Raw genomic sequence first — 27605 nt, 5'->3', positions numbered from 1 at the left:
TTTTGATGAAGAAATCTAATCTTTATTTCTATGATGTTAGCACAATATACTCACACAATAGCTTTGATCTTTACTTAACAAAATACATTTATAGCACTTTACAAACTTTATCAGTTTGGAAAACATTGCATAACATTTTATTAAACACAATACTTTATATATATATTATATATTTTCATAATTTATTTACTTTAAAAAGATAATTAACTCTCTTTATTCAATACTTCGTTTTATCAATAAAGCACAGCCTAACAAAGGAAGAAGTGCTCCCATTTGCAAATAAGGTAATAGAACACTAAGAAGAGATACCACCTGTTAGTGTGATTTATCTTAAATTAAGGTACCAGTGGAATGTAAACAAATTTTTTTGTAATTTTTTTATAAAAGATGTGTTATCAAATATACATGCAGAGGTCTGAGTTATAGTGTCTATTGTGTATTTCCTTAACAATGTGGTACAATTAGTTAAGTCATTAAAAACTGTAGCCTTTGGCACTTTGAGTAGAAAAAGAATGTATCAATATTATGTAAAGAACAAAAACTCAATGACTAGAGAAGTACTTTAAAATCTTTTGTTAAGAAGTATGAAAAATTAGGAAATATCACACTGCACCGGAAATGCTGCAGCTTAGTTTTTCTTCAGAGTACTAAAACCAGCCCATCTTGCCCTCTATACACTGGCAGAAGCCAGCAGGGGTGCCACGATGGTAGCGATGGTACGCAGTGGGGAAGGCAGCATTTTACTCCCACCGCCTTCTCTGAGAAGGACACTGCCAGAAGGGATGTGGTGGAGTCTATTTTATTGCCAAGGTTTCGGTTTTGCTGGTTTCAGCTAAATCCTCATGCTTTAGGAGGTTGGCTTCTCTTGAGAGTCCTGCCCTTTTCCCACAGAAACTGATAATGATGTGATGCTGTTCATATCCGAACAACTCTTGTTCGTACGGAAAACTGAACTAAGATCAGATCAGCCAGCCCACGTTGTTTACCTTTATTCTCTTGGCAATCAATCATCAAGTGTACATTAGAATTCTTAAGACATGGTGTAAAAAAAAAAAAAAGGTTTAATGCCAAATTCCAAGAACCAAATATTTCTTCAGACTTTAAATATTTAACTTGGAAAATGCTTCAGAATATTTGTTTTGTCTTTTCATTGTCAGTATTAGTTTCCTTTGATTTGGGCTCAAGGTTTAACTCAAGGTAGGTTGCAAGAACTGCTGATCACCTGTTAAGCACCCAAGCTGCGCCTGTTCAGATATTTTGAAGAGATGCATTCTTAATTTATACTGTGAGATACTTTTAATTATCGTGTTGCATTTTGCCCAGATTCTTTCTGTTGGTGCTCAATTCATGGAAATATTTTAAGGAATAGGTTAAAACTTAACCACTGGGATTTTAATTTAGTGGTTGTCAGGATACTGAAAAGGAGAAGTAATCTGGGACAAACTGAGAGTTTTGGATTACTTACGCGTTAAGATGGCAGCCTAACGTGGCCAGTTGGAAACGTAAGGATACACCGATTTAACCAACGCATCTGGCAGTATCACCCACAATGTCAAGTTTTGGCTCAGATTTCTTGTGTGTAACTTCACAGCAGTTTATTTTGCTCAAGGAATGTCAATTGTTATTTCTGCTCTTAAAATAGAACATATCTAGAACACTACAAAATTAAGTAATAAATTAAAGAGAAGCCATAAAATGCAAAATATAATCACAACGATTTCAAAAGAGTCTCTAAAACAATATATTTTTCAAGTTATGCAAATTTACTCACAAAAAACAGATCCTTCAAGAACAGTACCTGTACTTAAATAAAAAGTAAGCAGCAGGAAAACTATGCAGAAAAAGTACTAGTTATTCCCTTTCACTGAAAATATTCCTACACAAGTTTTGATGTTGAAGAAAGCATAATTTTGAAGAAATGCACATGAAACATTTTGTTTTTCTTTTTACTGTGAGAGCCACTACCGGGGAAGCTGTAGGTATCCTACTCTAACACAAAGTAGCCAGCATCCTCTTAATAAAGTAGCATTTCTTCGACAAGGATTCGCACACCACTACTTCACAGCTAAAGAGAGTCCGAGAGTTTACACGGTATATGTACTATAATGACCAGCACCACCCATACTGAGTTTGAGGTGCAGATTCTGCAAAGTGACTATATAATACTGCATGGCCTCTGCTGCAGGGGGGAACCTGTGTGTTCTGGATTCCCACAGCTAATTATAAAGAAAAATCTCCCAAGTTGGCACATTCAGGAAGTAGAATAGTATACAGAAGGAAACCACTTTCTTTGGATATCACCCTCTGCAAAACCTTTGAAACTGGACGACGGGTCTTAGCAAGGAAACTCGTCACATCGTCGCATTGGTTAGGCTCTTGCATTGTGCTTCACCCCTCCCTGGATGTAAAGTCTACAAGTTCAGCATGGTAGTTCTCACGAGCTGGTAGCCTTCCGGGCTGATGGCGAACAACCTAACTGGGTGAGAAAGCGTCCTAACCCTCTGGAACAGGCAGAATCCACGCGCGGTCTTCGGGAGGGAACGGCCAGCCCTCAATCCTTGTAGGCCCGCGTGGGAGAGGTGCCCTTGTAGAAGATGTTTCTGGTGTTCTCGGGGCTGTTGCTCCTCTCGGGGATCAGGATGATGTTGCCCTTCCTGCGCAGGGTGGAGTCGCGGGAGGAGGACACGGACAGCGTCTCGGAGCCGATCTCGCTGCCCTCCACCGGCGTGACGCGGATGGTGGTGATGCCGTGGTGGTGGTGCTCGTTGCTGTCAATGTTGCTTCTCTTGCGATCTCCGGAGCCGAAGCTGTCTTTCAGGGACTCGCAGCTCTCCGAGTCCCGGTTGAGGTCGTTGAGCTCGTAAGTCTGGCGCAGGCTGCCCTTCTCGGGCGCCTTCCACTTCCAGGAGCCGCTGCCCTCGCCCTCGGTGGACGGGATCTGGATGACCGGCCTGCTGTTCTCGGGGTGGGCCTCCACGCGCACGATGCCGCCGGGCTCGTGCTCCGCCAGCGCCTTGTAGCGGATGGAGCCGGTGCAGGACACGGCGCTGGCCTCGTTGTTCTTGGGGCTGCCCTGCAGCACGCCCTGCTGCTTGGACATGGCGATCACCTGCATGATGCGCGGCTGGCTGTTGCTGCGGCTGCAGGCCACCGTCTTCTCCGCGGCCTTCAGCCACTTGGCGCGGGCCGAGCTGCTCTTGGGGGAGCTGCCGATGTTCTCCTGCGTCTCCTCGGGGATGTGCACCAGCTGCGAGGAGCCGGGGCGCGGCTGGATGGACACCCGCGGCCCCCCGGGCATGCTGTTGTTGCAGCCCGGCACGGAGCCGGGCTGGATCTTGAGGTACTGACTGCCGGGCCCGTGGTGGTCTCCGTTCACGCCGACCCTGGACGGCTCGGAGCTGGAGCGCGTCTCTATGGATCTGGGCGGCGACTGGCCCGGCTCCGTCTCCATGACTTGCAGGGACAGCTTCCGACTCTCACTCTTGTTCTTCCACTGCGTGAGGAGCTGCTTGGACCGGGCGGAGTCCATAGAGGCGTGAATGCTGGCGTTCCTGCGCACGGGGTCCTCCACCGACGGGGTGTTGGCTCTGGGCAGGGTGTTGCTGAACGTCACCATGTTCTCCTTCCCCATGGGGCTCCGAGGGGTGATGATCTCCACGTCGGCGTTCGCCCGTTTGAGGTTTGTCAGGGAGCTGGCGTCTCTGTGGTTGCGGGTGAGGATGCCTTCCGTGTGGGCGATGCCGTCGCTGCTGCTGCCGTTTTTCGCTGATAAAACCCGGCTGGGGTCTTGATTGAGGTCTGCTAGAGACCTGAGGGCTTCTCTGTGCTGAAACATACCCTCTTCGCTGGGCAGAAAATTCCCCACAGCATACAGGCCCTGGCATGCAAGGGAAGACAAGACTATCAAGTACTAGAAGGCACAGTTATAAGAATGCCCTGAGCAGATCCCGCTGGTGGGCGCGAAAAAGGTCTGCGTCCCCTGTACACCACCCACTAATGCAAATAACAAAAAACTGAGGTACACTTAGTAAAGGAAACATTGTATTAGCTGTCTCATAGGTCAGTGAACTAGCTGCGCAGAAGCACAGGCCTTGCTCTTTTCTTCATTCCTCTGATGTTTGGCCACTTGCCCGATGCATTTTTTGTTTTGTTTTGCATTAGGTTTTTGCTTGTTTTCAGACCAGGTCTCACTATGTAGTTCAGGCTGGCGCTGAACTCTGTATGTAGCCCAGGCTGCCCTCAGAATTATGGCAATCCTCCTGCCTCGGCCTCCTGAGTACTGGGGTAACAGGTGTGCACCACCATGCCCTTCACCCTGTGTGTATTTTGAGAAGGCAGATAATGAGAGAAATAAGGATATTTTCTGCCTTTCAAAGCAATTCATTCTTCTGGATTTAGGAACTTCTTGTTGAGTGACACCTCAAATAGCTCAAATGGTTTATTTTACTTCCATTTTCAATCATGCTGTATGACAGAAGTCTGAAAAGGTGCAGAAAATATAGAACAATGGACCATTCCTAAAGCAGATGCCAGGTTTGAAACGAGGTCAGAGACGGGTGCTGTTACGAATCACACTGGGTTCTGCCTAGTGTGATCAGCATTGTAGGGAGTGCTATTGGCGGGCAAAGTCGATAACCAGACTGGGCACGCACATTCCTCCTGATTAAAACCTGACCTTCCGTCGGGCAATTTTAATTAAGTGGTGCCACTGACCTAAATAGGAACCAAATTTCATCTTGTCTTCATACACAGTTTACCAATTTTTGTTTGCGTTAAATTTGGAAAACGCTGAAGTTCAGACTCAAAATCATTACCCTTTGTATATTCAGGAGATATAGTTCTGCTAGGTTTTCACTGTTTTAAAAAGCTTCAGTTAGAGATAAGATCAAGCAGCAGATATCTCCTTCTGTGTTAATTTCAACAGAAGGTTGCCACTGTCTACTTTTCTAGTGTAAGCAATGGAGTTTCGTGGATTTAACATTTTACGAATGCTCATAATGAAAAACAGCGTGGGTTTCGAACTGATAAATTCCCCATTTCAGAGCAGAGCGTGCGAACGGGAATGAAACGGTTTCAAGCTCCTGCGTCTCTAGCTATTTTAATTCCTGGTTTCAAGCGCAAGGTCGCGAGTTCGGTTCCCGGTACCGGAGAAAAACAAACAAACAAACAAAATTCCTGGTTTCACCACCCGAGCTCGTCAGACTGAACTAACTAATGTTCTGTTAATAGTTTTACTTAGAATTGCAAAACCTGCAAGAGCATATAAGTAAACTTCCGAGTAAAACCTCCAAGATCACGTAAGCACTGACTCTACTTCCCAATCCCCAGTGCCACCTACGGTGATATAATCGTTTAGTTATTGTTATCATATGGGTCAGATCATATCACTTTGGCAATGGAGAAACCGGCTTCTGAAAGGCTACCTAACTTGGCCAACGAGCAGGAAAATTGAAATTCATGTTCAAATCCTTTGATCTGAATAGCCCGTGCAAACTCTAGAACGCTATGATTTCAAAATGTGCAAAAGAAGCACAAGCCTACCAAGAAGCAGTTCTCAGCCTTTGTATTTCTTCCATAACACTCACTGCCAGTTAAGATTCCCATGACAACCTAAGCCTGTGTACGATGTCTACACACCAACTTTCATGTGACCCCCTCTCCTCCAGTGAAGAGATCATGTAAGTATAAGACTGAAAGTGACAATTCTGACTCTACTAAATTAGAAGTAAACCTCTGTATACGTTAGTACTTTTACTATTCTTTGTAATCCTTTTCTCTAATGCCATTTTCAGGTGCAGCTATCAGCAACTACTTTTTTCCTGTATCAGCTCCTCTCCGTTTCCTTTTTAAAACAGTGCATCACTTCCATGCAGGCTTCTCTCTACTCCTTAAGCAGTTCACTATTCGTAGGACTTTCTTACACCATATCACATTGTTTTACACATCATAACCACGTTTCTGTTAGTTTTCTCATTGTTCAAAATGCATCTTATTTTTCACTGTTTTGATGTTCAGCCTTGTGCCTGGCAAAAATTAGACACTGAATAAATGTAAAATGAATGAATACATGACTGAATGAAATGGACAATCTCAACTTTTGTATGTGGCATATATTTATCTCAGAGATCAGATTTGAAAGTAACACATTGTTGAAGAATTTACTTTTAGTTGGAAAGTAGCTATATCCAGGTGCTACATTTGGGCTGGGCAAATTATGCAACCTCTCTCTAAATTGTGTACCCTCTTCACTTTCACTAACCTTATTTTCAATAATGTTCACTTTTCTCATCTGTAAAATGATAACTATACTAGTGATCATAGTCTCTTTTTCTCCCTTCCTCCCTACCTCCCCCAACCCCTCCCTCTCTACCTCCCCCAGCTGTAAGGATAAAATACAGTAATTCTTCTCACATCACAATTCTGACTCACAGTAAGAATTCAATAAATTTACTCACTGAAAGTGGGATATGTCGTTGGGCATAAAGTGGAGATGTGGCCAGGGAGTTTCTCATGAATATAAAATATGTTGGATTAAATTACTGTCATGCAAAATATTCTATGTATTTTTCTTTATAAACTGTGGTTGGTCAAATAACAACAACCACAACAATAAATTATTTACCAAATACAGTGCAATTCCTCCTCCTATTAAGAAGCCACAGTAGACGTCAACTGGGTGGTTCTTATACTGAGTTATCCGTGTCAGTCCACAGATGATTCCACAGATGATAAATGTGAAGACCAGCAGAGGTTTCAGGAGCTTAGAAGAGTCAGTTAGTGTGGAATTGAAGTACATCTTAAAAATGAAAGACGCGGGTTAAGTATGTTAGAAGGGTCATCTTGTGAAACAATTCTAATCAAATAAAAAAGTTAAATTCAGAAGTGTAAGTGATACAGTAGACACCAAATTTACAGTTCCATTTCCCCTTGCTCTGACTATATTCTCTACCTGCCAAGAAAGGAAATACCTGGCAAAATTCATCTAACAAGTATTTTATTGAATCATATAAAATGTGAAAAAATTAAAGCATTAGAGTGAGTCAGACATCTGTTTAATCACCATGAAATTCGTCATACAATTTTAGACCTTTTTCCACAAAAACTTCATGGGACATTATATTAATTAGATAAATGAATATCCACCATATGACATTTATCCAATTTACACTGGCTGAGAGCTCTCCATTGCTACACAAATACTGAAAGCAATGTATCTGTGTATTTGTGTGCATTTACTGCAGTTCTTTCAGGTTTAGTATTTGTAACCTGTACATATTTCACAGTACCCTCCCACAAAATATAATATTGTATTAAAAGGATGCAAGGCTAAATAAACACTATGATTGTGCAGAAAAATTATTTTACTGTGTTATTTTTCTAGTAGTAATGCATCTGACTTTGCTTTGCATGTCATCACGTTGAAGGGATGCAGTGCTGAAGTGTACAACCTAATCAGTTATCTGGAAACAACACTTACTGCTGTGGTTTTTCTATGGGACACAATTTAACAAAAAAGAACTAGTTACTTACTGAGACATACACAGCTGCAAAGGCAGCGAGGGTCGCATGTTGAGAAGGGAATGACTTCCTGCCAAAAGGAATGTAGTCAAATTATGCATTTTAGCTCAGATACACTGCTAACAATCATTTCAAGAACACCGGGCGGTTAAAATATTCAACATAGAGCCACTAGGCAATAGACAATGCATTTAATTTAGTTTTCTGGGGAAACAAAAAATGGTTTCAAAAAACCCACGTCTCGTCACCATTAACATTAAGGAGTAGTAGGATCCACTTTCCAGTTTGAGTAAATACCAGCTCGACAAGAGGCCACGAGGTCGGGCTACAGAAATGACATTTGGAAACAGAAATTGGGTTGGAAAACACAGTTATCCTCAGCATGAGTATTCTTCATAGTAGTATTCTTAGGATTAAGTTGAACTAAGAGTTCATAAAAGCCAGGGTTTTAAAGATTTAAAACCTTCTATATGCTCCTAAATATATAGCTTCATTTACATAAACATTTAAAAAGACAAAATTATGTTTTTAAAGCTGTAGATCTGAATTTTTTATACTCTAGAAAACAGAAGAGCAGTGTATTTTTAACAAAATGTCTGTCAGCGTATTCTGCTTTCAAGGAATTATCTCAAGAATCACAGAGCATTGTATTTAGTGAAACAACGGAAAGAGCAAGGTCTAGGGCTGAAACACAGGATCAAGAAAAACACGTGGGAAAAAGGCAGCCAAACACAACCGGGATTCTTACAAAGACTTAGAGGGAAAAGTGATACCCACACGTACTAGTGCTCTCCTCATTCTTTGGCCTTATTACTCAACACCGGTACTGTACTAGGATTAAGAAAGAGTATAGGATGCAGGTCTTGAATACAGGTCCAGAATTACTGAACTGTCTGTGAGAAGCTGAATGTATATAATCACAAAGTATCAGGCTTTCATGCTTCAACTGTACGCACCAACTTGCCTTTCTCCATTCGAAAGATCTTCGCGAGCTCACTGAATGACAAATTCAATGGCCCTTCTCCCTCTTTCACCTATTTATTTTTAGCTCCTCAGGTAATTTCCCTGTCATAGAACTTAGTTTTACTTTATTGGACTGAAAAAATTAAGTGCATTCAAAGTTCAGGGTAGTTCCTTGAGTTATACTGTTCCTTATTTTCCGAAATGTGAGGCCAGAGCTATTAAGGTCATCTGGGTTTACTCAAATAAAGCTTGATATTACCTCTTCTCAAACTTAACCAAAGAGAAAATTCACATGATTCTTTTGATAAGAATACAGTGAAGATACAACGATGACAGATGTTCAGTAAGCCATAACAGACCGTAAATACTCTATAGTAAGTTCACTGTGGTAACCTAAAATCACAGTGCACAGACAACAAAACATGAGTGGAAGGCAGTGTTAGGAGGACAGTAGCCTAACGGTGAAGCTGGCATTTGGAGGCAGAGAGGGTTTGGAATGGGCCAAATGTACATTTCTATTTATCCTTGTCAGAAATATCCTTAAATTGAAAATCTAAAGAAAAACAAAATCAAACTCATTATTACGAAAAAGGCACACTTGCAGTGGTATTCCAACCTATTACTGAATAGTTAGAGCCCTGAGATGGAATGCTTTTAGGTCTCCGTTTCTAACCTGCCACTGTTGATAACTGTAAGGTCAGATCCTGAACAAATGTCTTCCACAATGTAGGAATTTTCTTTGCAAGACACATTCAGAGAGGTGTAATTTGGCTTGCACACGGTCAGGAAGTATGGAGCTTGATATCCTGTGGACAGCTGTATGATGTCCGTGATGAGAGCTGTAGAGCACAGTCCAAACACATGAACACCTGCGAGAAAACGAAAAAAAATCACCAAGTTATGGTTAATGCTGATATTGTGTCAACCTCACTAATGCGTATTACATCTTGATAAGCCAGCTTTAGTATCTGTTTCGACTGTTTTCTCTAAACAACTAATGTTGAAAAAGTAGTACTAAAAAGAACCCCAATCTAACTAGATACTTAAGGGCAAAATAAGAACAGTAAGTATTCTTTGAAGTAGTAATTTAAGGCCATTTTGTCACCTTTCTTAGAGATAGTTCTTAACATTATTTTCCAAAGGTCGCTTGTCAGTCACCTGGAGCACGTTCAGGTGATCAACTGTGTGATTTGAAAGGGGTTAAATGTGGGGAACAAAGCAAAATTAGAAATTATTTTAAACTGCTGAGCATTGCTGAGTTGCTGCATATGGATGTCATCATGATGGTCTAGATCTCCAGCCCTTCTCACTGCAGCTGTGGTCACGTAAGGCTGCTAATTAAATAGAGAAGAGGGTGGGTAGGTCTGTCACGGAAGCAACAACTTCTTGAGTTGCTGCCTGCAAGTTTGGCGTTTGGGGATGATGTCCTAGTATCTTTGTCCAAATTCCATCATCTTTTGTTTGTCTCCTGGGGCCAGTCTTAAAACACAAGTAACAAATCCTGACGGACTTTCGGCCCCCAAACTCTGTGCCTCCTCGAAGTTGCTTCCTTGGCCTCCTTTAGGGAGCCTAGCTTTCTCCTCTTACACACATGACCTGGAACTCGTCACGAAGTTGCTTCCTTGGCCTCCTTTTGGGAGCCTAGCTTTCTCCTCTTACACACATGACCTGGAACTCGTCACATCGCTGCAGGTCAACTTGGCTCCTTGAATTCATTCTGACTTGAACACCTGGATTCTTATTTGAGTTGTTCACAGAAATTATGAGAAGAACCTGGGTAATTCCTCACTAGACCCTCCAGACCAAGAGCACCGGGCTGCACACTATCCTGCTCTGCATCTTTCTTCTCTGCTTATTGCCACCTATCCACCACTCCAATTCCTTCTCCACCTGCACCCAGGATGTATGAGACAGAAACTTTATTTCTACATTCTCAATCCTATAAGCAGACAAAATCTTGGTGGAGAGTTAAAATGAGGAGGTAAAATCATTATTTTACCTTTGGAAGATGAGAATCTCTAGGCCTACGGAGGATAGGGTTATTGACACCATTTCAGGGACAGCAGTGTTTCAATTTTTCCCAAGCCTTTTGTTATGTTACGGAAACTTTTCTCTGAAATCAGGTGTCTTGGAGTTTTATTCCCTTGCCTCAAATCCTGCTGAGGGTTCTACTGTTTCTTTACCATCTCTATGTGATGGTAAGAAAACGGGCAGAGAAGCCAAATTTGAAGAATCACTGAGATAAGATGTTTCCCCTCATGGATGAGAAAGCTGCATTTATTTATCAACCTGATATTAAGTGAAGCTATGTATTCCTTTGAATGGGCATAGGTAAAAGTAACTTTATACTGACTTACCTGAAATAAATACACAGCATTCAGTTTGGTGCAATGCATTGTAGAGGACCAATCAACTCAGTTAAACAAACAAAAAAAGGCGTGTGGTTCAAAATTCAGTAAGATATCTCATGCTTTAGAGATAAGCATTTAGAAACTGACTTAATTCAGCTGGTGTTTGGCCAAGCCTATAGATTGTCTTTAAGTTTCACAAAAAATAGGAAGTAAAGTTAGAAACTAAAGCCAGGGAAAAATATCTACAATGCAGTATTCTACGGTGACATTTCCAGTAAAGAAACTTCTGGATTAAAAACAAACAAACAAAAAACTTCAGTTAATGGAATCACTGCTGTGACTAATTTCTGAAGAGTTATTTACTCATACTGGCCTGCTGACATTTAATCTCCATTAAAAAAAACCTGAGTTCACATTCAGCAAAATCCTTTAACATAAATTCATGCTTTAACTAAAGTGAAAACAAAAATACACTGAAATGCATGATATGTTAGCCCTCAAAGCAAGGACCATGACTGTAAATAATACATTTCAGATACAAAGCCTAAATTTTGGTGTTTAACAGTTTCTTCTATAAAGTAAAACTCATCATGTGCTGAAATTACACATTTAAATTATAGCTTTAGAGACTTAATATCTGTAATTAACTACAACATTTCTGTTGGAAAAAGCACTCCCTTTCTTTTTGATTCCCCACACCCACCAACAAATCTGACGGCTCTTCTCAGAAAAGAGTTGAAGTTACAGCCTCCGGCATTAATGTTGGGCTCCAGTCCAACTCCGTTCCTTCTTTTGGACAGGCAGCAGTAGAGAATTCCTTCCCCTACCATAATCTGCGAAGACAAGGGGTGGGGAGGGCAGAAGAGTGTTGGTATACTTGTTAGATTAACTATATAAGAATTATACACTGTGTCTCAGCACATCATCAATTCAACAAAGCAAAGATGTGTTCTCTTAAAATTTTGAGAGGCATAAGCAATTTCTCCTGAGTATTTGGGCTAGCAGTGGCAGGTAAGCAACCAAGATCCCGCGAGAAGATCTGGCTGCCTCTTCTGTACTCTGATGCATTCTGGCATATCCATGAGGTCCCAGCAATCAAGCTTTAAACTCTTTGCTCAACAACACCCAGTGACGCTTCCTTCACTAATCACATGGTGGCTGATTCTACCCTGTTAGAGACTTTGCATTTCACCTCTAAATTCATGAAAACAGGATAACTAAGGAGGAATAAAGCACCAGAATTAGGATCCAGCGTATTTTACTAGCAGATTAGGTCTAACTGGTTTGGATTTTAACAGAACAAAGAATCTATGGAAAATATGTGTGTAAGGAGGCACTACATAGAGCACAGTAGTCCTATAAATATTTCCGTAAAGACAGAAACTACTTTTTGCACTGTCTAATATGGTAGACACTACCACATGTGGTGGCTGAGCACTTGAAATTTAGCTACAACAGATGAGCTGAATGTTTCATTTTGTATTGGATTCATGTAAAAGAATAAATAAATCTAAACTCAAAATAAGTCACTTGTGGGCTGGGGATTTAGCTCAGCAGCAAAGCGTCTGCCTGGCAAGCGCAAGGTCTTGAGTTCGGTTCCCGGTACCGGAGAAAAACCAAAAAACAAAAAAAAACAAAAAAAAACCAAAAAACCAAAAAAAACCCCAAAAAACAAAATAGTCACTTGTGGTTAGTGGCTATCTTATTGGAGAATGCAGATTACAAGAGAATCTAGGGTAGTATTTCCTACAGATAAGCCATTTAGACAACATGTTCATAATGGACATAGAACCGTACCACCGTATCAGGACTATCTTAAGTCTAGGAACAATGCCCTTTACTGTAGGGATTTACGACATATGAGATTTCAATTTTTTTGGTACATATTTGTAGTACACTACGATTGCATTCATCATGGGGAGTTGGTACGTATTGCGACAGTTCTCAATTCCTTTTCTTAACCCTCCTTCCCCTTCTACCCCATCCCTCCTCTTGGTCCCCTTCACCCATATATATCGTGTTTGTAGTACATGATGATCACATTCCTCATGGGGACTTAGTGCACAATCACAGCACTTCACCATCCCCCTCCTTTTCAAATTAATCTCCTTGCCTTCTTCTCCCTCCCCCCTCACTCCACCTTTGGTTCTCTTTCTGTGTGCCAAAGAACTACCTCACTATTTCCCTCTGTCCCTTGTTTCTCTGGACTGCACTTATATATTGGGTTTCTCATGTAAGAGAATCAAGTCATATTTAAGCTCTGTGTCTGACTGACTTCACTTAACGTTATGTTCTCAAGGTGCATCCCTTTCTCTACAAGTGACTCAAGGAAATGATGCCTGAGTCATACCGAGTTCTTAAAAATGAGTCATTCGGAAGGACTCAATAGGACTCAGGCATCACTTACTTCAGGAATTTTTCCTTGAACCCTCTTCCTGTACCCTAAATTGAGTTAGGTGGCTCCAGTAGGCTTCATCCTTGCCTCCAGCATAGCTTTATTCAAGTGGACTTTAGTTGTTCATTTGATTGTTTCCCACTAGTCCAGGACACTGAGCAAGGACACATTTCACATACACCTTTTACTCTCATTGCTTGATCTTTTTGGATTGTTTGTGACCTTTACTATGGATTCATATTTGCCTCCTACCCTGGACATTTAGGTTATTAGTTATTCTGTAGAATAGCAGTTAGGCTTGAATTTATAAGTTGGATTTATGCAGTGTTTTCAAATATTTGGGATTATTGTTCTCCCAGAACGTTATGAAATGAGACGTTGATTTGTATAAAATGTATGGAGCTGAAGAAAGCAGGGCTTCATGAGATAACAACAGTCTCTGATGTAAGAGATCCTGTAAAGATCATAACCATACTTAGAGCTAAAATTACGGTTAGGGTTAGCTTTCCCAGTGAAACTTCCAAATTCTCATCATTGCCTTAGGATCTATTTTGTAAAATGCTAAAGAAGAGGGCAACCCACTCGGGCCCCTCTTCTGTCCCTCTCTTGGACAGAAGCTTTCTTTCCCTCAATAAATATATTCTGCTCTTAAAAAAAACCAGAAGAGCTATACTACCAGATGTCAAGACTAAATATAAAGTTACAATTAACTAAGACAGCACTGTAGTCGGTGTGGTGGTGCATGCCTGTAAGCCTGCAATCCCAGCACTTGGGAGGCCGAGGCAAGAGGACTGTTGTGAGTTTGAGACCTGCCTGGGCTACAAAGTGAGCTCAAGGCCAGTCTGAACTACATAGCGAGATCCTGTCTCAAAAAAGACAAAAGAAAAAAAGACAAAACAAAATGCTAAAGAAGATAGTGTGAGCTTTTAACTGGTGGCAGTAAGCCTCTTCCCCACTGCTTCAAATGTTGCAATTGCTATATGTAGTTCTATAGGTAATGTGGCATATACACCATTATGAAAAATCATAATCCTCACAAAAATCTGAGAAATAATTTTCTTAGAAGAACTCTGCCAATAATCATGCATGTGAAAATCAGGAAGTATGATAAAATCTTTTGATTCATCAGTATAGAAATAGTCAGAAGGAGTTTATTTCAAATAATTGAAAATGGAGTTAATATATTTGTATATTTTGAAGACTGTCCTGCATCATCACTTCAGTCAGACATAAAAATGCATGCTCGAGATTTTGTGGTTGCTGTAGACAGGATATATTTCACTGACTCATAGAATAATACAACACCGCCTCAATTCATCCTTTGTAGAAAATTAACCACCCATTCCTTTAAGGCATTGTATAACTAAAATTGATTTCATCTTCACTTCCCCAATAAAAGTTCTGTAAATAATTTTGTTTTTCTCTTCTCAATTATGTGTGTAACAATGCACACTTGTCAGTGAGTGTTAAATTCCGTAAGAATTTCCTGGTGGAATGTTACTAGGACGATGTCTCTTATACATCCCAATAGTTGTCTCAAAGGACCTTGAGATTTTAGGAGTTTTGTTTTAGTTTTTTAGTACGTTCAGAACTCTTATGTCAAGGGAGTATGTCAATATTCTTTCATTTGTTCATGCAATATGGGTGGAGGTTTCTTGTCAGTATTTATATCACCAAGTCTCCCTCTTAATGAGGAACATACTAATATTTTCTTCGTCCTTCTATTCTCTTAACCTTGACCTATGTGTCATTGCCTGCATTTTCAAAGTGATTGAATTTGGTTTAAAGGGACTTCTCAGGGTAAGAGGAGAGACTTCCTAGTGCATTTCTAAATGCACCTGCTTATTTCCCCCATTGGGGTGGTATGTTCTTGTGTTACAGTATGAAACTAGAGTTCATGTTTAACAATAAATTTTTTGTTGCTGCTGTCCTTTCTGAACATAAAATAGTTCATGACAAGAATCTTTTCATTATGTGCTGTTTTGTGCTGCACCCAAGTTTGAAAAGAAACAACACAAATCATTTTATTGTTATGCCGAATGTCATGGATGTCATGGTTTTGGGAAGAGATTCTGTAATGACTCTGCTTCCAGGGGAGTTGTTGTGGGGAAATGTCTTTCTTATTACTATAAGGGTCCTGCTCTTGGAATTGTTCCATAAGGGTAACTCACAGCCAAAATGTCTTTTTTTTTTCCTATACTGGAGATTGAACCTAGGGTTTTGCACATGCCAAGCAAGAGCTGTGCTACTGAGCTGCATCCCAATCCTCCTAAAATGCTTTCCTTGTAAACAAAATAAACTGATAAAAACATTCCAGTGTTTATTATGGTGTCTTTAATGTTTACATTCCCAGTGAATGTCCTACAAAACTCCTGGTATGTTTAATATTCGATATTGTGCTTCTATAGTCTCCTAGGGACAGGGTTGCCTCTATAGTGGATTGACAACTGGTGGTCACCCAGCTGAACTGAGTAAGCGTGGTGCTGGGTGTGGGAGGCCCACCTGAGAACTGCTGCCAGCAGCACAAGACTCAGAACTGGAGAAGAAGTTAGGCTGCTGGGAACTGAGAAGGCTGTTGGGAGCTGGTAGAAGCTGTAAGGAGCTGTTGGTTGTTTTGGAGGAGCTCATCATGCTGGCTTTCCTGATGAACTTGGCTGTTTTCATCCTCAGAGGAGCTCAGGACCTTGCAGGCCCTGAGAATGGCTTTGGTTCACTTTGGGGGAGCCCTGCTCTTCACTCTGAGCATCGCTTCCTGGCTCCAGAGGGGAAGATGGTGCACTGCTCAGTCTCCTGGAGAAGCTTGCTGCGTTGGGTTTCCTGGTGGGAACTCAGCTGTCTTGATCACTGGAGGAGCTCAGTACCTCACTGTTGCTGAGCATGGCTGTGGTACCTTTCAGAGAAACTCTGGTTCTTTCTTTGAGTGTCGCTTCCTGGCTCCAGTGCAGGTCCCTCAGCCTGCTCACACAGGTCCTTCATCCTGCTGCGACAGACTTTCTAGTTTCCATCACTGACCTTTGGGCCTTCCCAGCACAGATCCGTGAAATAGCCCTGCATGAGATATTGTTGTGGGCTCTGGGCCTCCAGTTGGACTTGTGGGAGGCATTGTTATGAGCTCTAGGTCTTCAGCTGGACTCATGCAGGACATTTCTGTGGGATCCCGGCCCTCGGCTAGTTTCCTTGGTCTTAGTGTGTGGATAGATTTCCTGCACTCTTTTGTATATCATTCACTGTGTGACTATTATAAATAATCTTATAAACCATGTGTCCTGTATTATATTGTTTCCCCTTGCAAAAATACCCCAAATCATGACAGCCTCCAAGCAGTGTACTCAAATGATAATGGAATGTCCCTACAAAATTAGATGCATTCATTCTTAAAACAGTATGTAATGAAATGGTATTTTCAGGGAGCAAAAGCACACATTTTTTTCTGTTCATGTAGATTGCATGAAGATTTATGATGGGCCTTGACATTCTGTGTTGCTTTTTCCATAGGACTTAAACAAAATGTTTATTTTGTTACCACTCTAAAGTAAATGAAAAGTGAATGTTAAGGAAGATATTTTCTAGCTCAAAGTAATTTTATAAAATTAAGAATATGCATTTCACAGATGAAAAAGGAATTTTTACAGTTCATGTAGAACATCATGAACACAAGCTAATTTTAAATACATCTCAAAACATTAATAAATCTGAGAAGCAAATACTAAATGATGTATATTAAATGCTTGCATAAAAATTGGTTGAGGTCTTTTGTCCTGCCTTCTTCCCGCGTGAATGGGTGAAAACAGAAACCTCTGTGCTCACACTTCTAAAAGCTCTTTGCTCTTGCCTCCTCCCTGCTCCATGACTCTATTTGTGGTATATAATTTTTTCTTTTTCTCTTTTTGAGACAGGGTCTCACTATGCAGTTCAGGCTGCTCTTGAACTCACTATGTAGCCCTGGCTGGCCTCGCACTTGCAGCGATCCTCCTGCTTCAGCCTCCCGAGTGCTGGGATCACAGGTGTGCGCCTGGCTCATGACCCCATTTCTGAAACAGGCTTATGCTGCCATGAAGATGAAAAAGAAAATGGCAGCACTGAGAGGCAGAGGTTAGAATTTGCTATTTGCACTTTCAGGAAGAGAGAAAAAGTTAGAAAAGTAGCAAATGTACTAAGATTACAGTCAGAATTAGGGTCTTAGAACAAGAGGACTACAGCCATCCTCAGATTTACAGTGAGAAAAGGTATGTTTTGGGAGGCTTTAGAAATAGAGGGAAACAGGAAACTCGAATGGGATCTAGGAATATGGAATATATTTTGAATGAAAAGTGAGAAAAATAGTGTTTAACTTCAGCAATGTCAAAATTTGTCTCACCAACCAGCTGTCTACTCAAAATCTATGAAACCAGTGTGGCAGAAAGCAGTCACCAACACCTTGGAATACGCTGGAGCTTTCAAGCGATATGTAAGCAGCTGGGTGTCCAGGCTGCAAATAGTACCCTGGTTTGTGTCTCCTTCCATCGAAGGGCCTGACAGCTGCTGGGGCCCTGTGGGGATGCCCTGTGCAGGGAGCTGGCACGGGGTTTCCAGGTGAGCTCAGAGGACAGGAGCACAGTGGATTTCCCCTCCAGTCTTCAGAGCTCAGTAAAGAAAGCATCTCTGTGAGTGTGTGATTTAGCGCTTTGGGAGCCTGGACCAGGAGGACTGCAAGTTCAAACCCAGTCTGGGCAACTGAGAAAGACTCTGCCTCAAAAGAAAAAGGCTGATGATGTAGCTCAGTGCGAAGGCCTGGGTTCATGCCCCAGCACAGAAACAAACAAAATGAAAAACAGGAACTATTCTGAAATTGTGCCTTATTGAGTGCTTAAAAACTGTAGTCTTCAACCGGGCATGCTGGTGCACTGATCGAGGCAGGAGGATCACAAGTTCAAGGCCGGCCTGGGCAATTTAATGACTTAGTGAGACGCTGTTTCAAACTTAAAAAAAAAAAAAAAATTATAAGGGCTGGTCATCTAGCTCAGTGTGAGGGTCCTGGGCTCAATTCCCAGTGTCATAAAAATTAGAAAGGAACCCCAAAGGGCATATTAAAAATCTGTTGCTGCAAGTGAGGGAATCAGCAGAAGCCAGAACACAGTGATGAGGCCAAGGTCACTGGCCCTACCCCAAGACAGATGGTCCTGGCTGGGGTCCTCCCAATAGACTTGCTTTAAGTCTTTTAGTGGAAGACTTCTGGACACAAAAAAGCAAATTATTTATGTGATTAAATGTTAACAGTCTTTTCGGCAGAACCATGAACATTTGCATAGTATTTTATTTCAAATATGTCAATTATAATAAATTTGGGCACTGTACCCCAATTAAGAAATGCTTTCTGGTGTGATAGTGTTAAAGGAAATAGTATTTCTGCTCTAGCCCAATAATTGAAGTGTATTTTTAAAAGTTTTTTAGAAAAAATGACGTTAAGTTCCTGTTATTTTAAGCAATATCACCCTTAAAAATACGTTTCTCAGATGCCAACTACTTCTAAGCATATCATTAACAATTCTAATCAACCTGCAGTCACTGCGGCTTGAGCAACTCATTACTGTAATCTACAAAGTGATTTGAGGCCTTCATTTAAGTCCAACGATAAAGATTCATGGGAAATTAAATTCTAGTTTTACCGTCTGTGATTATTTTATATAATTTATTTATAGTGCAAACAGTATGTTACGATTATTTTTGACTATCATCAGATTCATTTATTTACCTTATAAGTGCTTATAAAGTTAATTATCATACATAGAGAATAACACACTAAAAACACACAAAACACATAAGATAATTATAGTAAATCAAGGTACACTTTTAGATACACTGTCCATGCTGGATTATAATAACTTTTTTTCTCTTTTTCCCTATTATCCGTCATTTAGTTTGCACTTTATTTATATACTGAATTTCTCATATAAGGATAATCATGCAGTATTTAAACGTGTGTCTGATTTACTTCACTTAATATTATGGTTTCAAGGTACATCCATTTTCCTACAAGTGACCTAAGTGCATTCTTCCGAATGGCACAGTCTGTGTAAATACCACATTTTCTATCTATACGTCTGTTGATGGACACATAGGCTGCTCCCAAGATTTAGTTACTATGAACTGTGCTGCTATAAACATGGATATGGATACATTTCTGTGGTACGATGTCTTTAATTCTTTAGTGATGCTACCTAGAAGAGGAACAGCTGGGTCAAATAGTATTTCTACTTTTAGTTGTTTGAGGAATCTCCATACTGATTTCCACAGTGGTGGTACCAGTTTACACTCCCACCAGCAATTAAGAAATGTTCCTACCCCTCAGCCTCTCCAGGATTTGTTACTGCTTGATTTCTTGATGTGAACTAGATTTTCTGGAGCGAGATGGAATCTCAGTGTTGTTTTAATTTGCATTTCTCTAGTGGCCAGTGGTTGAACATTTCTTCATGCATTCATTGGCCATTTGTTTTTCTTCAAATTATTATCTAGCATAGAGAATTTTTAAAACAAATTCATAGAATATAAAGATTATAGAGTTTACAAAGTCTTGGCAGAGATTTTTTCTAAAGTTATTGTATTGAAATTCAATAAGCTGATTCATTAGAGCACCTTATAAAAATTTCATTTAAATGCAGCTTTTAATTTAGTGAGTTCTTGCTCTGACTTTCATGAGTTCCTACAAGCAGAAGTAAATATTTTTGCCTGTGAAACATGTATCTTATCCCTCCCTTAGCAGTCTAGGGCCAGAAGAGATGATGAAAAGCCTTGACTAATCTTACTTACTAATGAATTTATCTAGAAGTATATTTTTATATTCTGCATTAGTACATAAAAATTTATATTTTAAATTCAGTTGCAGTAGGTTAGGGTACTTGTTTTTCCTGGAAGTATAAATTGAACTCAGGGCCTTTGCACAGAACTGTGTGTCCTCAGCCTTTGATAAAAAGTTTTATTTTGGGAGAGGATCTCACCAAGTAGCTAAGTTGCCCAGCCTGGACGTGAGCTTGTGACCCTCCTGCCTCAGCCTTTCCGTGCTCTGGGATTACGGATGTGTGCCACCATACCCAGCTTGATTAGGGTGTTTCTTGATGCACTCATTTTATAGTGTAAATACCCATTCTGAATGGAAAACATCATATTCTGTTTGTGTGTAGGAATTCTGACCTCTTGTAATTGTAGCTCAGTGCTCAAATGCAATATAAAGTGCTAATCTACAGAAAATGAAACTAAATGATACTAAAACACTTTTTTGAAGAAAATCTATTGGTATACAATTATCTGTTGTCCAGACTTCAGATAGCAAATAAATACAGGATAAGTGCATTGATTAGCAGTGTATCAGATGTCCCGTATTACCCAGTCAAGGAGAAGAGTACAGTTATAAACTTCTCAGGATGATTCATTAAAGTTATCATTAGAGGGCAATCATCTTTGAAATCATATAGGTTTTTTTTTAACTTTTAATACCAATAATTTTAAGCTACAAGATGCTGTCAAAATACGTCAGACCTGATCTTTCTGGTCCAAGACTTAGAATTTGCCTTTGTTGTTTAACTTATTGATTACACACAGGGGTTTATTTTCATTTTGGGGTGCTTACAAATGCAATTTTCGGGGCAGTTCTTACCGTGATTGCCGGTCCCGCAAAAGCTAGGCTGAGTAACATGAGGAATGGAATAGCCTCCTGGGTGGGCTCAATGTATGGCATGCTAAGGCTCCGGTCATAGCAGCTAAATCCAGAGTGTACAGGTTTGAAGACATCAGTGAGTTCAAGGAAGTAGAGGCTGACCACCGATGATGCCAGAATAGGCAGCTGAGAATGACAGACACAGAAGATCAATTTACTCCTATAAACAAGACTCACAGAGCATCAGTATGTTTTGAAGGAGGAACGAAGTGGATTTCTCCCCTTCTTATGACTCCTCTCTGGTCCAGAGTTAAAATCATTTAGAAGTCTGACGGTTTCTGCTTTCAAAATATGAATACATCCACCCTACTTACCAGCCTGCTGTGAGCCTGTGGCATCCCACACCTTGTAAGTGCTGTTTCTCTTCCGTTCTTTGTCTCCCACCCCACCTACCCATTTTCCTCAGTGTCCCAAATATGTCAGCTCCATCACTCCCTCACCAGGAGGGGAGGAGACTGGAAAGAAAAGAGGAATCAAGATGTATCATGTACAGGTACAAACTCCCTATGATGAATGGGATCATTATGTGTATCTAAAGTGTACTGATAAACTTAATATGAATAAATAAATGAAAGGATTGTTTGATTTAAAACTTTGCTATTTGTGCAAGATACAATATTGGGCTGGGGATTTAGCTCAGTGGCAAAGCGCCTGCCTGGCAAGTGCAAGGTCATGAGTTCGGTTCCCGGTACCGGAGAAAAACCAAAAAAAAAAAAAAAAAAACCAAGATACAATATTTACTTCATGAAACAGGAAAGATTTTTTTGATAATGCCATTACTGGCCATCCATCATTCCTAGTTGTTCGCTTTAAAAATTAACAGGACATCATTCTATAGTCTTTTCCTAAGAGATCTTTTTGCAACAAGTTGATAATTTATTTTATTGGTAAAATTAGTAATGTATGATTAATCTGGCATTATCTTTCAGCTTTTCAGATGAATGTTTTCTAGAGAACAAAAAGTACATCAAGACCTTTATATTTTCCCCTATGCATGATTCTTTGGTTATGCAAAATGTCGGATTATTTCTGCTCTCCTCTTTCCAGTAATGCCGAATAGTAGCTTTCAGTCTTGACTAATACATCATTATTTCATGGTGCTTGTGTGTGATTGAAATTTCCACTTAAATCCACATTATTTTAGTTTTAATTTAACAAATACTTCATTTAGTACTTGCTATCACAAAATGTTGTTTAAACTTCTTAATCAATTTGATTCATTAATTTTGAACTCATTTAGTTTAAAACTTTCTAAAGTGGGATAGAAATTAGGCGCTGTAATTACCCTCATTTTGCAAGTGATAAGCAGTCACAAACAGTAAATGACAGCTGAAGTTCATGGATCTTAAAGCCACGAATTTTAGTTTTAAAGTCTTCTGTCTTAAGAGCTGTAAATAGCAGTTAAAGACAATAATATCCAAATAGCATCAATTAATAGGCGTAGTGTTTAGGTCAAAGTTCTGTTTAACTAAAATTTTCTAATTGTAAATTCTTAAAAATAATTCTCACATAAGATAAAGAGACATTATCTTAAATGTATGGTTTCTATAAATATAAAAGGGTTTCTTTTGTTAATTTGAATGTTAAATATATCATTTAAAGACAGATTACATGACTCATTATTTTTCTTCTTTCCTGTATGCCTTCTCAGGTTTTGTATATATAGTTTGCATGTGGAACTCTGATCTGAGATCATACAAATAACAACTTATTATCTCATTTTTACATATTTGTGTCCCATTAAGGTGAATATGGTATCTTCTGTAGAAAGGCGAGCAAAAGTTTCTCAACACAAAAGATATAAAAATAAGTTAAACTTTCTTTAGTAAAGACTATTAGATTTTGTGGGTGATTACTCTGTAATCTGTTTAAGTGTACCAATGAAGATACAGCCAAAGGATGAAAATGCTGTTCTGTGTGTGTGTGTGTGTGTGTGTGTGTGTGTGAGAGAGAGAGAGAGAGAGAGAGAGAGAGAGAGAGAGAGAGAGAGAGAGAGAAAGAAGAAGGGTAAGAGGGATATCTCATTTACTTATTTATTCTTTCAACAAATACCTATTGAGAGCCTACAAGTAGTAGGCCTTGTTAAGGGTCCTAGAAGTATGGCTGTATTAAAAAACAAAGTCCTTACTTTATAGACTTCATTCTAGTTGAGGAAGGCAGGTAAAAAATAAAATACCACAAAAACACATTTTCTAAAGAACATGGCTGTTTTAATGCAGTGGTGGATTCTTATTTCAGATCAAAGCAGACATCTCTTGCTAGGGGTCACTTAAACAGGGATTGAACTGCCAAGAAAAAAATACCACATAAAAATCAGGCAACAAACATAATCAAACGAAAGAAGTGACATAAGATGAAGCCAGAGATTTAGGATCAGGCTTTTCAGAGAATTCAAGTCCATGGTAAAAGTTAGGATTTTATTCAAAGCAAGATAAAAAACACTTTGGAGGTTAAAAAAGAGATTTTATAGAAATTGAAATATCTTTTCAAAGGCCATTTAGCTGTCACATTGAGGATGGACTGTAGTGAGTCTGAAGCAAAGCAGAGTGAACATTTAGAAGGCTACTGAAAACTCAAGAAATATTTATTGATACCTAGTAAGTGATAGTTACTTCTCTAAATGTAAAGAATATAGCAGCAAAGCAAAGGGGAAACTCCCTTCACTCATGGAGCCTACAGGCTAGTGTATGTTTGGCAGATCCAGAATGCCAGAATAGTGGTGACAACTTCTTCTAAAGCGTAGAGCCAGAGCTGTAGGGAAATCTGCATACTCTAGATATAGATTGGAAACAGAAATGACAGGACTTCACCTGTTGACTGTGAAGAAGAGAAAACAGTCTAGGTTTACTTAAGGATCTGGGGTTTGAGCAATTCGGTCAGCAGTGCTATTTCCTGGGATGCGGAAGACAGAAAACTAGGCCAAGAGGAGTCTAAGATTCTGCTTTGGAAATATTAAAACTGAGATGCCTCTTAGTTACTTAAACATAACTTTGCAAAAGAGAAAAATTGCCATTCTTGCACTAAGGGGGACTGTAAGGTGGGAGGTACAAAGCTCATGTCACTGGAGTGGGATGACTTAATTAGCAGCATCCTTCCTTCTGAAGAACAACACTTGTACAAGAAATTTCAAGCTTGGTTTTGATATAAATAATGTCACAAGAAGTCAAAGAACAGAGCTTCAATTGTTCAAAAGGACATTTTTATATTAATATCAAATTGAAAACAGGAGGACTGGAATATAAATCATATAAAATATTAAATTTAAAATAGTAATATAATGTATGGATATGAAATTCAAGCTGGAAAAAATATTAGCAGATCAAAGCAATTTCATTAAAAACTGTGACCAACAAGAAGGCTGTCACTGGTCAACATATGTGACAAGGAAATTTTCTATTTTCTGCAGTACAATCTTTAATGACATTCTATAGTATTTTTTGCCTTGTAGGCAAAAGGGTTTCCTTCACATATTGACAGTAGAAGTGAAGCTACAGTAGAAAGCCTTATGGGCTATAAAGCTACCTTCGACCTAATTTTGATGTATTTAGATTAACTTGATTATATCAAGTTGCAAAAATACAGATTATGTAAACCCATCAACAGTTTTAGTGTTATTAAAGGAAAAACAGGTCAGAATGAACTTGTAACATTATTAAAGGTCTAGACACTACATTTCATGCATAAACTAATGTGCATAGATACAAATTAAAAGATGGCAGTGTGATAGAAGGAAATCCATGCTGGCCTCCAAACCAGGAGAAGCCTTTTTCTCTCTTTTTTGTTCTGCTGTCTTTTGGAATTTGGGTGAGTCACTTATCCTTTCTGGGCCTTAGTTATCAAGGAAATGTGGGATTTTATTTTTTATTTTAAAGAGTAAAAGAAGGATAACATAGTAATGGGGGGGCTTAATGAATTACAGACGAAGTGGTAGGAAATTATCTATGGTTGTTGTTTTACATATTGTTACCTACAAGATAGTTTCTCAGGAAAATAAATAGACAAATAACAGTGAGTTACAGACAAAAGTGGTAGGAGATTATCAATGGTTGTTGTACTATACTTTGGTATCTTCCAAGTGGTTTCTAAAGAAAATAAATAAAGCTATACATGAGTGACCAATTGAATAATCATTGACTATTCTCAGTGGTTGCTGTAAGAAACACATAGTAATAAACATACACCCATTTATGAAATAGCATAGGAACAATACAAACATTACAGTGTTATGCACAGATTAGTAGGAAAATATCAGTGGTTGCTGTAATATATGGTGGTACCTTCAAAGTGGTTTCTCAGGAAGACAGAGATATGCAAGAAAGATCTAACAAGTAGTTACAGCCTAAGGGTTGTGAAAAATAGCGTATTACCTCCTTACCAGTGACTTCTTTCACTGAGGTGGACGGCTGGAAGGAAGGCCAGGATTGAAAAGAAGGACCAAGAGACTTGCACCTGCATCTAGCAACAGGCTGTTTTCTTTTTCCTCCATAGTCATGATTACCCAGGGCTCCTCGATGGAGATGACAGTCTGGGCAGAGGGAGAAGGCAGAGTATGCCCCAGGCCCCCTCATTCCTGTTGGACTAACTGGTAGGAGGGGTCTGAGCTCTGGGGCATCTGCTTTAGAGGGCAGACCGATCTCCAGTGGTCACCTTTGCACTCAGGGCATGGCCCATGGGGCTTCTTAGGGCAGTTCCTCTCGAGGTGGCCTAGCTTTTAACAGTGGTAGCAGATGAATGCAGTCGTCGAGTTCTTCTTGGGGCCTCGGGAATCAGACTTAGGGTCTGTTTCTCTTAGTGCTGCAGCAAAAGCCGTTGCTTTTTCTAGGTCTCTTTGTGTTGTCTTCTTGGCCTCCTCCTCATCACGGCTATAGAATACTGAGGAGGCAATTCTTACTAACATCTTAAGTGAGCCATCTGGGGCAAAAGCCATTTTTTGTAGCTTTTTCTCTCCAGCCTCCCATCGTATTGGGACCCCACAACCACTTAGTGTCCTCTCCCCAACCATCAGCACAGGCAGCAGGAATCTTGGTGCAGACCTATCTGGAGTTCCACGTGCTCTTCCACCGCAGCCTGTATTGTCAGGGGAAGAAAGGCTTCCAGGAGGTCTCCCCAGGTATCGCACAAGGTCCTCCTGATTTCCAGCTTCTGAACGGCTCTCGTGACTGCGGTCAACTAGACCTCTGCGTCTTCGGGCGCAATCTGTATTCTCATGTTCTCTGAGTCCTTGTGCAGCAGCTGCCCCTCCGCTGACTCTGGATCTTTCTGGTTCTCAACAGCAGGGGAAAGAGTGACCTGCTGTATGGCATGTGTTCCCAGGGGTTTCTTCATGTCAGGATGATTCACGCACGTCCCCGCGTGAGCCTCCGCAACCGGCATGTGGCGGGCCAATTGTGTCATTGCTTCTCTGTGCCATGGTAGTTCTCAAATGCGCGGTGGCGGCTGGCCTGAGGGCCGGCATGCACCAGTGTGTGCTGCCGCACAGCTTCCCAGGCACAGGCTGCCCGCCTCCCGGGCACCTGCATGGCTAGGGTCTGGCCCAAAGGCCGGTGCTGCCACTGTGCAGCTTCCTGGGTGCAGGCGGTCCGCCTCCTGGGTGCCAGGGTTTCTTACACAGATATTTCATAAAGCCCTGCTTTAATAACATGGCATCAGATGGCTTTCCTTGTTTAATTTTATTGTATATCTACAGTCCACTCTTCCAACCCATAAACACAACCCATGTTCCAATTATACTGATATCAAAAAGACAAGCTCTAGTCTCTGGTTTATGTTGCATTTTTTTTCTTCTTGAAACCTTTTCTGCTCTCCATATAGAATTGAAGATTCTACCTCTTGTAGATTATGTATAACTTCACCAAAGAACCTTTGGTAAAGTTTGCCTTTGATTGTAGTTGTTTGTATATTACTAGATCTTGTCCTAAGAGCAGATATTTGAAAATCATTCACACAGTGTTTGCAGCATGCATTAAACATTTGCTGAACTTAATTGAAAGAAATCAGGAAATTACTCATAAAGGAACTAAAAGCATAAACAGTTCCTTATTAACATGTGACATATGTTAAAGACTTAGGTGCCTTGTACTTTGCTAAGTTTAGTCGATTGCTACATGCAGTGTCCACCCTATAAAGTCTAAAGTCTAAATGGCTATTAGTATCCCCAACTTACAGATGAGAAAACTGAGTCAGAGGAAAGTTACATAAATTGCACAAAAGTGACAAAGCCAGAAAGGGACTGCACTACATCCAGGAACTATGTTCTAAACAGCTTTTCTCATGAGTATCTACTTAGTGTTTCCTTTATTGCTACAATTGCTGGGATTCCCAAAAAGAAAAGAGGGCATTATAGGGAATATATGCAGTTTGAAAAAGGCCAATCTGTTCTCAACTCTTAATACTCTTATGCAATTTCTCTACTCACTTCTTCCTTATTAATCAAACATGAAAATTGCTTCTTCAGGTTTGGAGCCCTTCTAGAGCTCATTTCCTTTCAATGTAAAAGTAGAATTTATTATTTGTGCATACCTAAGAGGAAAAGTACATTTACCGAGTTTTTCTTAGATATTTTCCCCAATTATCTAATTTAACTCTCACAACTTCCATGAGAATTTTAAGGTAAACTTCAAGTTAAAGACCTTACCCCAGATTAGATAAACAGCATGTCTGATTTTTAAGACACAAAGCCAACAGCTGA

General features: G+C 40.0%; 1 protein-coding gene across 1 annotated transcript; it reads right to left on the bottom strand.

The window, feature by feature from the left end:
* Nucleotides 1-26290, bottom strand: LOC102021275 (lipid phosphate phosphatase-related protein type 4). The gene is made up of 7 exons (XM_005389095.1): nucleotides 26093-26290; nucleotides 20858-21043; nucleotides 11536-11665; nucleotides 9155-9350; nucleotides 7531-7588; nucleotides 6623-6796; nucleotides 1-3877 (listed from the first exon to the last, which is right to left on the bottom strand). Exons 1-7 carry the CDS (start codon nucleotides 26288-26290, stop codon nucleotides 2552-2554), a joined length of 2268 nt encoding a protein of 755 aa, XP_005389152.1. The 3' UTR covers nucleotides 1-2551.
* Nucleotides 26291-27605: the final 1315 nt, after the last annotated feature.

Source organism: Chinchilla lanigera, unplaced genomic scaffold (assembly GCF_000276665.1).
Source record: "Chinchilla lanigera isolate Chin_1 unplaced genomic scaffold, ChiLan1.0 scaffold00034, whole genome shotgun sequence".
NCBI classification, from domain to species: domain Eukaryota; kingdom Metazoa; phylum Chordata; class Mammalia; order Rodentia; family Chinchillidae; genus Chinchilla; species Chinchilla lanigera.
The sequence above is the reverse complement of the archived record's forward strand: the minus strand, read 5'-3'. Positions and strand labels throughout refer to the sequence as shown.

What these genes read in the sequence shown, in the direction of transcription:
- LOC102021275 (XM_005389095.1), bottom strand. Translation starts at nt 26,290, where the DNA reads ATGCCGGTTGCGGAGGCTCACGCGGGGACGTGCGTGAATCATCCTGAC. An exon ending in TTGCGGGACCGGCAATCACG is followed by an intron (nt 11,666 to 20,857) that starts GTAAGAACTGCC and finishes TTGTCTTCGCAG; the next exon opens with ATTATGGTAGGGGAAGGAAT. An exon ending in GAGGAATTGCACTGTATTTG is followed by an intron (nt 3,878 to 6,622) that starts GTAAATAATTTA and finishes CTTGCATGCCAG; the next exon opens with GGCCTGTATGCTGTGGGGAA.